Source organism: Vigna angularis, chromosome 11 (genome assembly GCF_016808095.1).
Source record: "Vigna angularis cultivar LongXiaoDou No.4 chromosome 11, ASM1680809v1, whole genome shotgun sequence".
Taxonomy (NCBI): domain Eukaryota; kingdom Viridiplantae; phylum Streptophyta; class Magnoliopsida; order Fabales; family Fabaceae; genus Vigna; species Vigna angularis.
The window spans coordinates 20,168,438-20,186,509 of NC_068980.1; the positions used below are offsets into that span (position 1 = coordinate 20,168,438).

At 29.5% G+C, this 18,072-nt stretch overlaps 1 protein-coding gene across 1 annotated transcript; it reads right to left on the minus strand.

The window, feature by feature from the left end:
• Positions 1-6,406: 6,406 nt before the first annotated feature.
• Positions 6,407-8,577, minus strand: LOC108333442 (phenylacetaldehyde oxime monooxygenase CYP71AN24-like). Its single transcript, XM_052871289.1, has 2 exons — positions 7,626-8,577; positions 6,407-7,353 (listed from the first exon to the last, which is right to left on the minus strand). Exons 1-2 carry the CDS (start codon positions 8,556-8,558, stop codon positions 6,742-6,744), a joined length of 1,545 nt encoding a protein of 514 aa, XP_052727249.1. The 5' UTR covers positions 8,559-8,577; the 3' UTR covers positions 6,407-6,741.
• Positions 8,578-18,072: the final 9,495 nt, after the last annotated feature.

Consider the following 18,072-nt stretch of genomic DNA (forward strand, 5'->3'; position numbering starts at 1 on the left):
AAATCTATTATCGCAATGTGGTATAAACGAACTTCTCTCATTGCATTATTTTTACTTTACTCAAACAAATATACATGTCTTAATCATAAACAACACTGACTCAACTCTGGAAGAGGAGATTTTTTCAAATAAAACAATTAAATGTTCTCATACGGGAGATTTTATTATAGTAACGCAGTGATTAGGGATGGCAAAAATGACAAAATTATGTATTCACATGTATTCATGGATTTGTTGCATATAGTTAGTATGAACAGGTAATACATACATGTGGACAACATATAATTCATTACTTATTTATACAGGTTTGGGTAATACATCAGATAATTTAAGTATCAAATTTTTCCTAGTCAGAATATTTTTCAAGTAATCTCAAGTATTTTGTAAAAAAAACTCTTAATCAAAACAAAAACAAAGATTTTGCTAACAATTTAAAAATAATTAAAGATTATCAAAACTCAAACTAAATTAAATATATTTGTGTTAAGATAAAAAAAATGAAAATAAATAAGAATCAAAATATTAAAAATACTAATTTTATTCTTTAGCAACGAATATCAAATTTGATAAGTTATAGTTGACGTTATAAAATTACTAATTAAAAAGACAATTTTAATATTGTCAAGTTAGTAGTAAATAAATTAGATAATGTTAAAGTGATCTTGACTTAAATTGTTCATTCTAATCCATAAGTCATTATACTTAAATTATTGACACATCATTCAAAAGGATCAACATATAATCTCAATTTATATATTGAATGAACAACGAAATACTCACGTAGAATTACAAGGTTAAATGTCACCTCCTACCAATCTTAAGGAGCTTCACACTGGTACACATTATGATGCCAAAACACAATATCACTCCATACCACTCTTATAGGGAGTTTCACTTGGCAAGTACACCACTTCCCACTACTTTTTGGGAGGCTTCACTGAGCAATTCCTACCATTCTCTTAGAGTTTCATTGGGCAAGTATATACTCTCAATCACTCTTTTACAGAGAGCATCACTGGGCAAATACAAGTTCTACTCTCTATCACTCTTCCGGAAGCTTCATTGAGCGAGTATAAAGGTGTCACTTTCCACCACTATTTCAAAGAGATTCATTAGACTAGTACACCCAAACATCATTCGTAACTTGGCCAAGACACATATTCATCGCGTAAATATACCAATCCACTCATTCCACCATAATTAACTCAACATGCCCCAAGCTTATTCAAAAATCAACAATCATACATAGGTAAGGATTTCCTTCAATGAATAGAATTCATACACATCAACTAAATAACAATTTTCACATCCAATATTTTCTTCTACTCAAGTCAAATAGTTCAATACACTCAAAATCCAACATACATGATCCATACAAACATTAAGGTCATTCATCTTACTAACCTTATTCATCAGCTCTTCTCATATTCTCAACTGAATATTTTCAACCAAGCACAATCGCAGATACATCATGTTCATATCAACCATTTCATCGTAGATTTTCATACCACTTTCTTAAGTATATTGTACAACAACTCAACAACATATGTATAAACTGTTCGGGACTTCAGAAAAATAATTTCAGCGTCCACAAAACTCAAAAAATATCTTTTCTTACATTTAAATTAAATGTAATTGAATGAGTAATGCAGTGCAAAAAGAATCAACTCAATTGGATATCTGTGGAAAACATTATGCACCAAACAAATAACAAGGGTCAAGATTATCAACAACCTAAACTACTGGAATATTACATGGAAACTTTCTCTAACTATAGGTCTCAAATTGAAGATATGACCACTGAAAGTAAATAAATATATATCTAGAACCTATGGTAAAATGGTTAATGAAGAGGAAATCTTGATTTTACCGAGATGACTCAAAAACAGGATTAAGGTGGTGTTGAGTTCCCTAAGAAATAAGAAACTAATTTCTTTAAAAATAGATATCCAATTAATAATACGAGTGGTCACATTTAATCATATTATCTTAGGAACTATATATCAAAATTTGAGATTAATCTAACGATTAACTAGGTGGGAATGAATGTTTTTATTAAGAGGACTCAGAAACATAACTAAGGTGGTGTGAAGTTCTCTAAGAAATATGAAACTAATTTCTCTAAACACAGACATCCAATTAATAATCCAAGCAGTTACATTGAATCAATATATCTTAGGAACTATATATCAAAATTTCAGGTCAATCTAACGGTCAACGATGTAGAAAATTGAGGTTTTACAAAGAAACAAGGAAAGCATAGACAAGAAAACCAAAACCCAAACAAGTGGAAAAAATAACTACTTACTAAAACCCAACAGGCTCATCTCATAAATTCAAATTCTTCATCCTAAAACATATCATTATCATACAAAAAGAAGAGAGTTAACTCTCCCTACCTCTTGTCTTAAATAACTTTAATCATTCTCTTCATGAATTTGAGTAGCTCCACAAACCAAGATTACCTCTGCACTTTGAGAGAATTTCTCTACACTCCAGAGACTTAGACTCCTCTTGCAACCAAAGGTGGTTCTCTTATCCGTGGTAGTATATTTTTTACTTCTTCATTCTTACCTTATTTATAGGAAACCAAACTTAACTCTGTTTACCTTACTTAACACCATACCATATCTAACACCTTACTAAACACCACACCCAACACCTTACTTAACACCACACCTAACACAATATGTATTTTACTGTAGCATTATATGTGTTTACTATAACAATATTATAGCATTAGACGTATTTTATTATAGCATATACATATTTTTATTGTACCATAAAAATTTATCTATTTTTCTAAATATAATTATTTTTCAAGAGTCTTACACCAATGTTCTCACTGAGATCTTGGTCATGAACTTTTGGACAGGTGGCGAGATCCTAACGGTGGTTCAATCGCTCCTTTTGTATGAAAAAGACCTCCTTGTTGTTGTTCAGTGGAAGATCCACCTACAAAAGACTATTTTGCGTTCAAGTCAGTATGAGAGTTATGATCTATTAGAATAAAATGAAAGTGATAAATAAGTAAGTATTCCCTGGGAAATACCGGTTGTATTTATAGGATCAACATGAACGTTGGCCTATGATATTAGAATAATACTTAGGGATAATGATAACAATATAATAAATAGTAACAAAATGATAAATGACAACTCAAATACCAAACTACTAAGATTTAATTATAAATGTAATCCAAATTCACGTATGCTAGAATGCTTCATAATGAAAGTGCTTAAAATATTTTATTGGGTCACAATTTTTAATATGTTTATTCGGTCTAGTATGAACAATTCTAATATTATAATGTGTTTCAAATAACGATATTAGTGACTTGTTAACTTAAGATATTAACAACAAAGTTTAATAATAAATTTTAATATATGTCATGATTCAAAATATTTTGTCTTTAATAATAATGAAATAAAATAATAACGTGAAGTAAAAAAGTTTAATTTTAAATATGAAATAATGTGCAAAATACATGTTCTTATGTGTATTCACTTTTTAAAATTTTAATAAAAAATAATTAATTTTTGTTACAATTATTAAAAGAATTATTAAATAATTTTTTTTAAACTTGGAAGTAAAATTGAAATTCTTCACTGTTTAAATCTTTGATATATTTTAATTTTCAAACTAAAAAAATAATTGAACTCATTCCATCAACTAGGCACACTAGCGGCCCATGGGTTAACTTGCTAGTTTTATGTCACCAGTCATACAAAGTTGTTTCTTTTGAAAGAAAACCTTTATAGTTTATTCTGTGTTTCATTCCTTTTATTCTATATTTCTAGTCACTTAAATTCTCAACCTTCTTAATTTCCAACCTTAATTCTTAAATCACATGTGTGTAGAGAAATTGACGGTGTCAAACTCAAACTAACCAGAACACGAACATAAAAAATGAACTCAAACCAACCACAACATGAACATAAAAAGTGAACCAAACAAATTATTGCAAACCAAAACAAGAACTTGTTGGTGGCACTACTTCACTTTAAACTCTTATATAAATATATAATTGATTAATCTGAATTCGTATATCTGTTAATCATTTCAACATTACAAAATTATAAATATAATTTTCAATAATAAAAACTTTTAACTAGTTTTTTCTTTTCTTTTTTACTTTTGTCTTCTCTTTCTTTTGCACATAAAAGGATTGTCCAAGCCACTCCACCCCTTTTATTCTGAGGGAAGGCGGTTAAGAAATTTTTATTTTTGAATTTTAGTTAAATATTTTTATTTATATTTAATTTTTTTAATATGTTACAATTTTATTACCAGAAAAATATAAAAAATTTCGTAACAAATATAAGAAAGTATAAAAATATTTGTATTATTATTACAATTTTTTAATATAAGAAAAAATTATAAAAACCAAGAAAAACCAAGAAAAAAAATTCAAATAAAAATTCTTTAACTTGGTTTCAAAAACCGGTTAAAAGTTCAACCATTTTTTAAAGCTGACTTTTAAAATTGGGTTAAAAGATTTACTTAACCGGTTTTCGAAATCTGGTTAATACTTTTGCGAGGAATCAATTAAAATTTTAATGAAATATTTTTCAAAATTTTGTTTTTTATATAAAATTTAATAAATATTTGGTTAATTTAATATTTTTCATATAATTTTACATGAATTAATATTTTAATTTATAAAACATTATTTATTAAATTAAAAAAAATAAAACATATTAAAAACAAAAAATTTAAAAAATTATGTTAACGGGGAGCTACGATTAACAAATTTTTAAATATTTTTTTTTCAATTTAAAATTTAATAATTATTTAAGTAATTTAGTATTTTTATATAATTTTATATCAATTAGTATTTTAATTTATAAAATATTATTTATTAAATTAAAACAAATAAAATATATTAAAAAAATAAAAATAACAAAATTTAAAAAATTATGTTACCCGATCTTGGAAATTGGTTAACATATTTTTTAAAATTTATTTTTTTAATTTAAAATTTTACTTAATTATATATTTTTCATATAGTTTTGTATAAATTAATATTATAATTTATAAATTATAATTTATTAAATTAAAACAAATAAAACATAATAAAAAATAAAAACAAAAAATTTAAAAAGTTATTTCAACCCGTTTTTGAAATCCGGTTATTTTTTTTTAATTTGATTTAGAATTTAATTAATATTTAATTAATTTAGTAATTTTAATTTAATTTTATATGAATTGATATTTTAATTTTTAAAATATTATTTATTAAAGTTAAACAAGTAAAACCTATTGTTAGAAAAGCAGTCCTTATATCAAGTCAAAATGAAACAAACACTTACTTTTTACCTTTTGAATTTGAAACTATAAAATTATACCTTCTTATAAATACTTTAATCTCAACTATCTCTTTCCTCTGTGCAATAGTTATATTGAACAATGAAAAAAACATTTTCAAATGTTATTCTTTCTCATTTAAGACAAAATATCCCATCTTTCCAAATATTATAATTAGAGATGCAAAATAGTCGTGCATATAATTGATTTATATCTTTTTTTTTTTTTATTTCATCCATCTATCGATAACATGGCCAATTTATTTAAGTCATATGTGCAACGACTAAACTCATCCAAAAAGTTATTAACGACTTACATATAATTAACCGTGTAAATTACAAATAACATTGTTGTAAAATAAAATTTTAATAGTGGTGAATATTAACTATAACAATTTTGAAGTAAGAAATATATATAATCCAACTAAATATAATTTTAATGTTTAATTTCCATATAAAAAAAATACTAGAATCTATTATCTATCAATCGTGATAACTTTCTCTTGTTATTATATTATATATATATATAAATAAATAAATAGAAAAATGTACCTTTCCCAATCAGTTATTTGCAATGCATGAGAAAAGATGGTGGACCTCACACATGAACAGAAAACAAGCCAGTCACAACAAGTTCCATTTTGTATCGAATTCCTCACCAAAAGTAAAATCACTTTCTTCTATTTTGTGTCAAGTTATATGTCAAAGTCACCGTCCATTTCTCTTGTTTGCATGGTTGTAGGAAATCCCTTCAACATTTATTGGATCAAAATCTTTATCCATTTTAATCTATAATAGTGTTTCTAATCATGCAGGAATTTTAAAAATTTATCTTCATTTATTCTTAACAAGAATAGCACTTTTTTCAATCATGCGCTCTATAATTAATCATGCTTTGTCCCTTTAGAACACCTTTCATTTTAATAGCAACTCAAGCTTCTGACATATCACAATATGTCTGCATAATGTCAACCAGGCAAGGAAAAGTGAAATAATCAAAGGCTCCAAATAACAAAACTAGAAAATTTATCGTGCAAAAGAAAGCTAAGAAGCAATATTTTTCCTTCATCAAGTTGTAGATGAGAATATAGGAAATAACATTTATAAAATAAGACATATATAATATAATTTTATTGGGTCTATCAAATAACAGATTCATCGAACTGACACAAACAACAATGACATCTGAATTCAACCATATAAGAGATTGACACTAGTGTTTATCAAAAGTCTTAAGACAATAAACTAATGGGTCTTTCATCTTTATACAGTGTTCTACTTTCTCATTTCTATCTAACGTGGATTTAGACTCACACTTGGATTCCTAACAAATCTTCTTTAATCATGAGTACATACTTAACAACAACAACACCACTTAGCACACTCATTACACACCAGCAAAGATCAATGACAGCATAAATGACTTGATAGTAAATTAGAAACTTGGTTGAAAGGGAAGTGGTTTGACATGAAGTGGCACTTTTATGGAGGTAATAAGCCCATATGTCTCAGTCATGTCTATGTCTTGTGCAGAAGAATGAGATGTAGGTAGCTTCCAATTGAACCAATAAAGAAGGTTGGCCAGTGTATACTCAACATTAACAAGTCCAAAGGTCATTCCAGGGCATGCCCTTCTCCCAAAACCAAATGGAATGAATTGGCCTTTCAAAGGAACATGGTTATTAGCATGTCTCTCTGGAATGAACTCTTCAGGCCTTTCCCAGATTTCAGGGTCCCTCTGAATCCCCCATGCATTCACATATACCAGTGTTTTGGGAGGAATATCATATCCTCTGAGTTTCAATGTAGATGATGTCTCTCTTGGAGCCAAGAGTGGAGCAGCTGGATGTAACCTTAGAGTTTCTTTCACTACACATTTCATGTAGTCCATTTGGTTTATGTCATTTTCTTCTACTTTTGATTTATTCCCTACAATTTTTCTCACCTCTTCCTGAGCTTTCTTCAGCTTCGTTGGATTTCTCATCAGCTCTGCCATAGTCCACTCTAGTGTTGAGGCAGTTGTGTCACTTCCTGCTGAAAACATATCCTGAAATAGTAAAAATAGTATCAGTAATAATTCTGAACTTCACCTTTTTCTTTGAGATACAACAATTCCATTTGGTCTAAAGTAAGAGCATGTAATGTTTTTATCTCTCAAGATGCTTATCTATAGTTTAGTCCTTGAAAGTGTCAACTTGCTGCTAAATTTATCCAGTGAAATTATCAACTGGCAAGTAACTTCATTTCATGCCTTGAAAAACTAATTTGGATTGAGAAAAACAATAAAAAGAAGGCAATAGAACAGAATAGGAGGAAAACCATTAGAATTGATTTGATGTCATCATTGGTGAGCTCAGAATCAGGCATGGCATTCTTCTGATATTGGATGAGGATATCCACAAAGTCGTTCTCAGTGGAGCGGTGATCAGCTTCCCTCTGAACCTTCTTATGCTCCTCAATCAGCTCATCTAAAAAGATATCAAATGCTTCAAAAATGGCTTTGAATTCTTGAATTTTTCCAGTCAGAAAATCAACCCAACTGAGCAAGGGAAAGTAATCCCCCACAGTGTCAGCTGCAAGTTGAATCATCAACCTCCTTGCAAGCTCTTTGACCCTGCTGCTATTGTACTTCTGTCCAAGAGCACATTTACAGATGATGTTGTCTGATACTTCAAGAAGCAACTCACTTAGATTCACAGAAAATTCTTCTGTCAAGGTTGCTTTGCCTATCTTTTTGACCAATTCTGCAACCTCTTGTTCCCTGATGAGGCGAAATGACTGCACCCTTTTGGCACTGAGAAGTTTAAGGGAACATATTTTTCTTTTCAGTTTCCAGCTTTCTCCATAGGATGAAAAACCAATGTCATTACCTCCGTACAGTATGTACCTGGCTGCTGTGATTTTGGGTCGGTTTGAGAAGGTTAAGTCATGATTTTGCATGATTTCCCTCACCAAATCTGCTGATGAAATCACCAAAGTCTGAGTCTGCCCCAACTGCAACCACATAAGAGAACCATACTTTTGGGAGAGGGAACTGAAAGAACGGTATGGCAATGTGCCTATCTGATGAAGATTGCCAATGATTGGTAACTTTCTTGGTGATGGAGGCAGATTGAAACTGGCTTTGTTTTTTGATCTTCTTGCTAGCTTCAACACAGCAACAGCAAGAAGAAAGAAGAGAAAATATGGATAACAAGTAGAAGAAAGAAAAGCTATGGTAAGTTGTTCTTGTGGCCATTCTATAGAAGCCATTGTTTATCCAGCCACACTCATCTACCACTCACACTAGAGCATATATATATATAGGCATAGCCACCTTACTCATATTCATTATCCAGCTTAGTTAGTATGATATAATGTCATTAGTTGAATATTATTTTGTTTATCTTTATCCTAAGTGTAATGCACTTAATTTTTCCTGTACAATGATTTGTCGCTCTCTCAAAGTGTGGTGAAGGATAGTCTCAGGATTTTTTACCCAATTAGAGCATATCAAACTAACACCAATTATTATTATTTATACAACCATATTTTACAATATCTTTTACTGCTACTTACTTTTTACCAACACCAGACACAAGAAGTCCTCTATACTCATCCTCTATTCAATGCTAAAATGTCATTATTTAGAGGTTGTATTTCAAGAATTCACAACTCAACACAAGGGTAAGAATATCTAGCACCCAATACAAGGATAAAAGAGCATTCACTCTTTTATGAAGGTAAAATTTCAATTTTTATTATTTAGAAGAGAAACTTTTGTCTGAATGCGTCTCATATAGTCATGTCGACTCAACCACGACGCTGTAGGAGTAATTTTTGTGTAAGCATATCTTTAACACACATGGGATGTAGTTATAGTATGCGATTGAACTTTGACACAATTTTCATCTGATCACGTTATCCATATGCTTCCACTCTCATGTAGACTTGTTAATTTAGCCAAAATCCAGAGGGCTTGGCCATGATCCACGTTGATCGAGACCAAAAACGCTTACAATAAGGCTAAAACAATAACCAAAACTCCATGGATTAGGATCAACTTATAGGTCAGTCTAGATAAACAAGATTAGGTTTGAATCAAGTCAAATAGGTTGTTGGATTCAAGTCAAGCTGCATTAAAGTCAAGCCAAGGTTGATAGATTCTACATCGTGTTGAGTTGAATTGAGTTCATATTGGAGATAATTAAGTCGAACTCATGTCAGACCACGTCAAGTTGAGCCCACTTTAGACTTTGTTGAGTGAGGCCCATCTCTAGCTAAGTTGATTATGGCAAGTCCACCCTTGACTCAATTAAGTCAAGTCCACCCTTGGCTCAATTGAGTGGAGCACACCTCAAGCCAAGTCTAGTCAAACCCACCTCGAGTTAAGGAAAATCAGGTATGCTTCAGGTCGAGTCAAGTTAAATATAGTAAGATCCATGTTTGGTCAAGTCCTGATAGACCCACATCGTGTTGTGTAGATTCAAATCCACCTTTATCCAAGTTGACCCAAGCTAACCTCTAACAGAGTTAAGTCGACCCCATCTTGAGCTAAGTTAGGTTAGACCCACTTTGGGCCAAGTTAGTTGAAGCCCACCTTATGTCGAATAGGGTCAGGCCAACCTTGGGATGACCAGGCCAAACCCACCTTTGGCTAAGTTAGGTTGACTCCATTGGTTGGGTAGAGTCAAACCCACCTCAAGTCGAGTTATATCGGGTCTACCTCTGTTAGAGTCAAGTTCAGTCCACCTATGGCTGAGTTGAGTTGAGTACACCTTATATGGAGTCAAGTCAAGTCCACCACATGCTAAGTCAAGTCAGGCTCACTTCTAGCCAAGTATGTTAGGTCCACCTCTAATTGACTCATGTCAAGCCAACCTCTAGTCGAGTCAGGCCATGCCCACCTCAAGTCAAGTTGGGTGGATTCAAGTCCACCTAATGGGTAGGACCCACCTCTAATCGAGTCATGTATGGTCCGCCTCATACTAAGTCGATTCGGGCCCACCTCGAGCCTAGTCAAGTTAGAACCACATTGAATCGAGTAGAGTTGTGTCCATGTAAGACCAAGTACAACCAAACCACGTTAGATTGAGTTGCTCAACCCGTTATTGGGTAGAGTCTAGTTGGGCCATATAAGGTTGAGTTGATTCGTCCTATTTTGAGTCAAATTGATCCAAACCCACATTTGGTTGAGTTGAGTCAAGCTAAACTTTGGTTGAGTCGAGTTAGACCTTTATCAAACTCTATTGAGTCAAGTCGAAGTTGGGCCGAGTTGAGTTAGACCCATGTGGGGCAAACATGTAGCCAAGTTTAGATCATGTCATGCTAATTTAGGCTGAAAAAGGACTAACCAAGTTTGAACCCACGTTGAAAAATGTTGGGTTTGGTCGAACCAAGTTGAGTTGGCCCTAACTTTCTTGTTAAGTTGCAAATAATAAAATTAAGTAAGAACCGTGTTATACTTAATGTAAAATATATGGGATTAATTTGAAATTAAAAATATATTTAAAGGCTTGTGCTATTATAAAAAATATTTAGAGTTAAGAAAAGTCTTGTAGTATGGTCAATCCCACTTTGCTTATAACTCTGACCCACTTTAAGAGGAGGTTTTGAGAACTAGAGCTTTTTCAACCCACTCATTTAGTTGGCCAATAAAAGGGTGCTTTTCTTTTGGAGTGGGCTGGGGTTAGCCCATGAACCATGAGTCAAATTGAAACTAATACTTCCCATGCAGTCAAACTTGTGGAATAACTTTTTGAGTCATTCCCTCACAATTATTTGGACCTAACCATATTCTTGTGTTCAAACCTATGAGGCAATTTTGTATATAAATGTGTCTCTCACAGTAATGTGAATGGTATCATAGTCCTTTGGTTGAACATTTAGTTAATTTTCAACATGAATGCATCTCCCACGTCCACGTGGACGAATACACAACCTTGTGGTTAAATTTCTAATGCAATTCTCTACATGAATGTACATCTCACACCTATGTGAGTGCATTTAGTGCAATATTATGTGTGATTATATCTCTCACACTTATGTTGATACAATCACTCCTTGTGATCAAATATGTTGAAGAACACACGTCAACTAAAAATAAGACTAAATTATAATACACAAGTAGATAGTTACCTGACATTACAAGTCAATTTTATAATGATAAATTATATTTAAATTTCACTTTTCTTTTAAAATGGTATAAGGGACATTTAAAGTCTATCCTAAACAAAAAGTATTGGACCTCATGTCACCACTATTAGATTTTTCCTCAATCTTATGCTTAAAATATCCATTTTTTTAGGTGAATAGTTATATTAAAATACATTGTTAAATCAAATTAAAATAAATAATAAATACAAATGTCATCTTACAAACAAAATTTATTCTTACAAACAAAATTTATAAAATTAAGTTAAATTAAATCTCATGCAATCTTCAATATAAACATGACACAATAATTAATATATATATATATATATATATATATATATATATATATATATATATATATTTATAAAGAAGCATCTAATCTCAATCTTTACAAAACAAACTATAATAAACAAGTATAAAAGTTGTTTTATACACATACTTCAAAACATTTTACCAAACAATAAAAACCATTGGTAGTTAAGAAGAGAAATCAATCTCTTTCAAACTAAATTAAATGTTTTTTGAAAAGTATTTCGGACCCAAAATTTATCTTAGAAAACTTTGTCAATTACAATAATGTTAACAAAAGAAGAAAGTCAATAGTTACTGATATTACTTTTTGAAAATCTTTGAGATATTTATTATTTCAAAGCTATAAAACCATATAATATTTTGAAACAATTAAAATATATTTAGTATTACATAGATGTCACTCTCCAAATGTTGTATATCCAATTACACTAGAATAGGATTGGACAAAAATGATAAGAGTGACTCTTGTTTGTCATTCCCATTCAATAATTTCCCTCTAAAACTCACGTGAAATTAAAATTGAATATGCAAATCGTGTAAGGATATGGTCCACTCTTTGGTTGTTCATTATAGATATTTTCATTATAGATATAATTCATTGCTATAGCCCCACGTTTATCTTCTACTCAAATATTTCATCATACACTCATTACTATAATGCCAAAATTTAGTGGTTGGAAATAAAAGTAGTAAAATAGACCAATCATAAAAAAAAACTTATAAAATAGGTCTAGTTAGGAAAAACATAGTGATGGCCTAAAATGAACTGTTCAATTGTGTATGAGTCTAAATAGTAAGTATTGAAAATAGAAGATTTAAAATGTGTAAGAAATATGTTTTTCTAAACTTTGGAACTCTTTAAACGTGTTATTGTCCTTCTTCTTTTCAAAAAGAAACAAGACCACTAGTGTGGAAAGCTATATATAGCTCCTTCAATATATCATACATTTTATTAAGTAAAACAAAATTTATAAATTTTTCAAATCCATATAACTAATATATTTTTGTTTGAGTGACTATATCTATATCTATATATATTATAATAATAATAATAATAATAATAATAATAATAATAATAATAATAATTTAATAGTAGTTGATAAGTTTCTAAGTCACAAGTTTTAAATTGGTAAGTCATCTCATTGGATTAAAATTGCTTGGTAAAATTACTTATAAATTAGTCAACCTGAAATGAAAACTACATAAGTATTCTTACATAATAAAAATATGTTACTATGTAATTATAATTTTATTTTGATTAAATTTTTTAAAGGTTTATTTTTCTTATTTGAATAAGTTTTTTTATTTATGTAGGTGTTGTAATAAGTATTAATCAAATTTAATTTTTATTTATTTTTTAAAATTTATATTTTTTATTTCTTAATTTAAATTATCGTTTGATTGATTTTTTTATTTTTTATTGAATAATTTTCACATAACACAACACTTCGATATTAAATATTTGTTATTTTAATTTCTAAAGTTACTTTTTTTAATAAAATAACTGAATAAATATTAAAAACAGTACAGTATTAATTATTTATAAGACGCAAATCAATAATAATAATAATAATAATAATAATGAAATGAAATTAAAATAATAATAGCATATTAAAATACAATAAATAATAAAAACAAAATTACGAATAATTTATAAAATATAAATTAATTTTTTTTAAAATAAGCTAGCTAAACATTTTTATATCAATTAATTAATTTATAAGTTAATTAAATAAGTTCCTAATTAAGTCATTTATGTTATTAAATTTATTATTTTAATTGATATTGAGTTAACAATATTATCATAGATAAAGTTAATGATACAATTAAAAAAATTGCAACATTCCATTTTAACAACATAATACTATTAAATTCAAACATTTCATCGTAAATATTAAAAGAATAGATAATTCAATACATTAGTATAATTATATAAGATAGAACTATAATAATATCATTCTTATACAACTACCATGATATGATTTTATTATAAGATTATACCTAATATAATATAATATCGCTTAATCATTTCGATAACTAGCTTCTCAACCTTAAGAAGTGTCTTTATACCTACATTTTCATATGTTTATTACAAAAAGAAAAACATAACAACAACAAACAAAAAAATGAGTACAAAAATAATATCATATATAGAATATATAATTCAAAATATAAAAATTTACCAATCATTCATCAAATACATACGATTCAAAACAGAATACTATAAAAGACTAAATTATCTGGATATAAACATTAATATTGAATCTTGAGAGGTTTTAAGATTTGTGATGGATACTTTCCACCCACAAGGTTAATCTTATATTGTCATAAGAAGGACATTGTTCTTTAAACTAGGACATCCTACCACTCTCAACCCCTCAACCATTTTTCTATATATGAGTTGAATGGTTAATAGAGTATTAGGATAACATTCAACCTTGAACTCTCACATCAATGCATACATTACACAACAAATGAAACTTCCCCATAGAATTCTTTCTTCCAAAACAAATCACACTTTACTTCATTTCGGTTAACCATTATCTTATACAAAGTCCCTAATCATCATACATGTTTATACTAATCGATAATTTTATCGTAAATAAATCATACCTAACAAACAAGTTTTAATGAAATCCCAAACATGAAAAGAAGAGTTTCTGATATTGTTTAGTGTCATAGATCACCACCTAATGCCACTCATACAAAGGCATCTTTGGAAGATTCCCATCCAACGCCAACAAAATAATGCCCAACACAACGTTCTCGCCCAATGAAACCACCACTAGTGCTCCTAGGATTTAAATCCTAAAAATGACGCATAACGATAGGAAGTTGCACCCAACAAAAGTCCAACCAGAGAGCCACTGGATTAGTGGCGTCCAACAATGATGTTGGGCGCCTTATTAGAGATTATATTCCCCCCGTAGAGCTTCAATTGGATAATTTGACATTTCTGGAGTTAATTCTCACTTCATAAATGTTCTATTTTCATAAAATTTATCGTCTTTAAGTAGCCATATTACTTAATTAAAGGATCCCACATGGGTACTTTCACCCAACTAGATCATATACAACATGTTTCTCATAATTCATCACCAATGTATACAAATTCAACAAGTTAGATAATACAAACCACAATCAACAATAATTCATAACTCAAGCTTAAATCACTCAAATTACAACTAATAATAATTAAAACATTCAACAATAGAAAAAGGTTTAAGAATTTAGCTTCCCTCACTTATAAAGGACAACCTAAACAACTTTAAGAATACAAAAACTCCTCTAACTTCACAAGATGTTTTATCTACACATAGAAGCATCACAAGAACGATTAGAACATACTATCATGATCAGTAATCAGCAAAGACTCATATTGATGACTTAAATGACATGCAACCAAAAGAAGGACCACATGCGAAGACAAAATAGATTGGAGCAAGAGAAAAAGGGTAAAAGAACTAGCTTACACAAACGAAGAAATTGGTCGATCCAAAATGAAGAACTTATGATGGAAGCATGGTTAAGACCTTCACATGGATCACATAGTAGTTGATGGAAGTGAGGTCAGGACCTTCACAAGGATCACGAAGTAGATTCGAATTATAGAATAAGAACTCCTATATTTTGTGTTTGGGGATTTATTTGGCCTTGGTCGTGTTAGGCTTATGGTGTAGAGTTCCATAGTATATAAGTTATTTTGAGACACTCTTGTAAACATATTTGATTTAATGAAAAACAAAGGTTTTCTCTCAAGTCTCTATGTTCTTCTTCAAAACTTCGATCCTTTTCTTTGAATTTCATCATTTAAAGTGGTGAATCTTGCCCACTTATCTTGGAACATCCTCCAAGTGGCGTGACTTCCTTTGTTTTCACAAAGTGCTTGTGTAGAATGTTCTCAGACTATGTCGAAGTGTCGAGTGGTCGTGTAGAATGTCATGAGACTACGCCAAACTATAAAGTATCTAATGTATTAAGTGATCAATTAAAGTCGACTTTGTACATAGAGTAGTCTAGTAATACATTGATTTCCCAAGTAATTACGTAATGTCTTTAAAGAAAAATATCTTTTACATCTAATTGTCATAAAATACATATAATATAATCTATATTTTTAAAAGGATTAAACTATAAACGTAATGGTTATTTTTATGATATATTATTATTAGAATTTATAGAGAAGACATATTTAAGTTAACTTAACTTTGAAATATATTTGGATGTATAATTTTATTTTTTATAAAATTTTATTCGAACATTTGATTTTAAAATTAAGAAATGTAGGTCTATTGCCCGTTAATTATATGGATTATAATAGAAAAGGAAAATTGTAATGTGTTCCAAGTAAAAATAATTTTAGTGACTTATTAACATAGGATATTAAAAGCAATGTTTAATAATTAATTTTAATATATTGGAAATATTTTAACGTTTTTAATAAAAATGAAATGGTATTGCAATGTGAAATAAAAAAATTAATGTTAAAAAATAAAATTATTATTAGACTAGTGAAAATATATGTTTTACTCTGTATATTTAATTTTTTATTTTGATACAAAAAAATATTTTTTATTATAATTATTAAAAGAAATAATATATAAATAAATAATTTTTATATTTTTCTTTTAGGTAGTTTATTAAACTTTATAAAATAACTATACAATTTAGAGAGTAAAATAATAAAATGATTTCGATTAATAAGAATAAGTATAATTTTATTATAAATAATTAAATAAATTTTAAAAAATAATAATAAAATTTAAAGAATAAATAATATAATAATTTATATTAATAAGAATAAAATAGTAGTGAAATGTAGACATAAAAACAATTACAAGGAGATCACAAAAGCAATCATCTTTATTAATAATTATATATATAGTTAGAGCTGTCAAAATAGGTAACCCGGCTCGACCTGGCCTGGTTCACCACGGGTTGGTCACTTAGTGAGCCAACCCAATCCAGCTCACTTATTAGTGAGTTGAAAAAATTCAAACTCGATCCGATTGGGTTAAACAGGTTGGCTCACTGACTCATTTAATTATAAGTTTTTTTAAAATAAAAAAATTATAATTTTTTTATTCAAATCTAAATAAAGTCACACTAAAATGATGTTAAACTCCAAAGAAAATTCAAAATAAAAAAATAAAAGTATCATACAATCCAAGCGTAATCCAAAAACATGTACAAAAGACAAACACATAAGTTTTTAATATTGATAATTTTTGTATCACTTGTTCATTTATAATATTAGAGTCTTGAATAGATAAATCTATAATATTTTTCTCTCTTGAAACATCTTCTTATTTATCACTATCTACAATATAATAAAAAAATGCTAACTAATAATATTAAAATATAAAATAAGAAATAATTGAATTAAACTAGGTGGGTTGGTGAGCCAACCCGGCCCACCACGGTGTTAGCAAAATGATGAAGATGAAGTTTTGATGATGTCCAAATCAAGTCAAGAACAAACAAGACTCATGAAGAATGATCTTTGAAGACTTGTAACCTTTTGTAATAATTGTTTGAACATAGGAAAATTAGTAGTTTTATGTATGCATTCAAAAGTGATGTAAAAATTAACCAAAAAGCCAAAACTGTGCAGTGCTAATCGATTAACAGAGGGTGTTAATCGATTGTTCCAGTGCGCCATGGAGAAGCCCAGCATTGCAGTGTTAATCGATTAGCAGAGGGTGTTAATCGATTAACGTTAATCGATTAACAAGGGCTGTTAATCGATTAACACAGGGACCGTTTGAAAAACTAGCCGTTTTTAGAGCCGTTGAACTATCCGTTGGGTTGTTAATCGATTAACCACTGTAGCTAATCGATTAACACAGTGTGAAAGGCTGAAAACGAAAAATGGAAGAGTCTTTGGATGAGTCTATAAATAGACTCTCATTTCCTCTCAACCAGAGACACAGAAACTCTTCCCTTGTGCTCAAAATACTTAGAAATTCTTGAGACTTGTGTGTTCTTGTTCGGCTTGTGAAACTCTTGTCTGTGGAGCTGGTGAAGTGCTGCTACGGTGACAGAGGAAATAGCCGGTTCATCCTTGGTGTGTCTAAGGAGGTGTTCGGAAGAGAATCATCCTTCGTGAAGTATTCGGAGGAGGTGTTCATCCTTCGTGAAGTATTCGGAGGAGGTGTTCATCCTTCGTTAAGTATTCGGAGGAGGTGTTCATCCTTTGTGAAGACTCAAAGGAGGTGTAGTTTCATCTCTTGTGGTATCAAGAGAGGTGTTTTCTAAACTCTTACAAATTGTATCTTTGTGATTGTAGTTTGTAATTGTTTTGTGATTAGTGAATTGT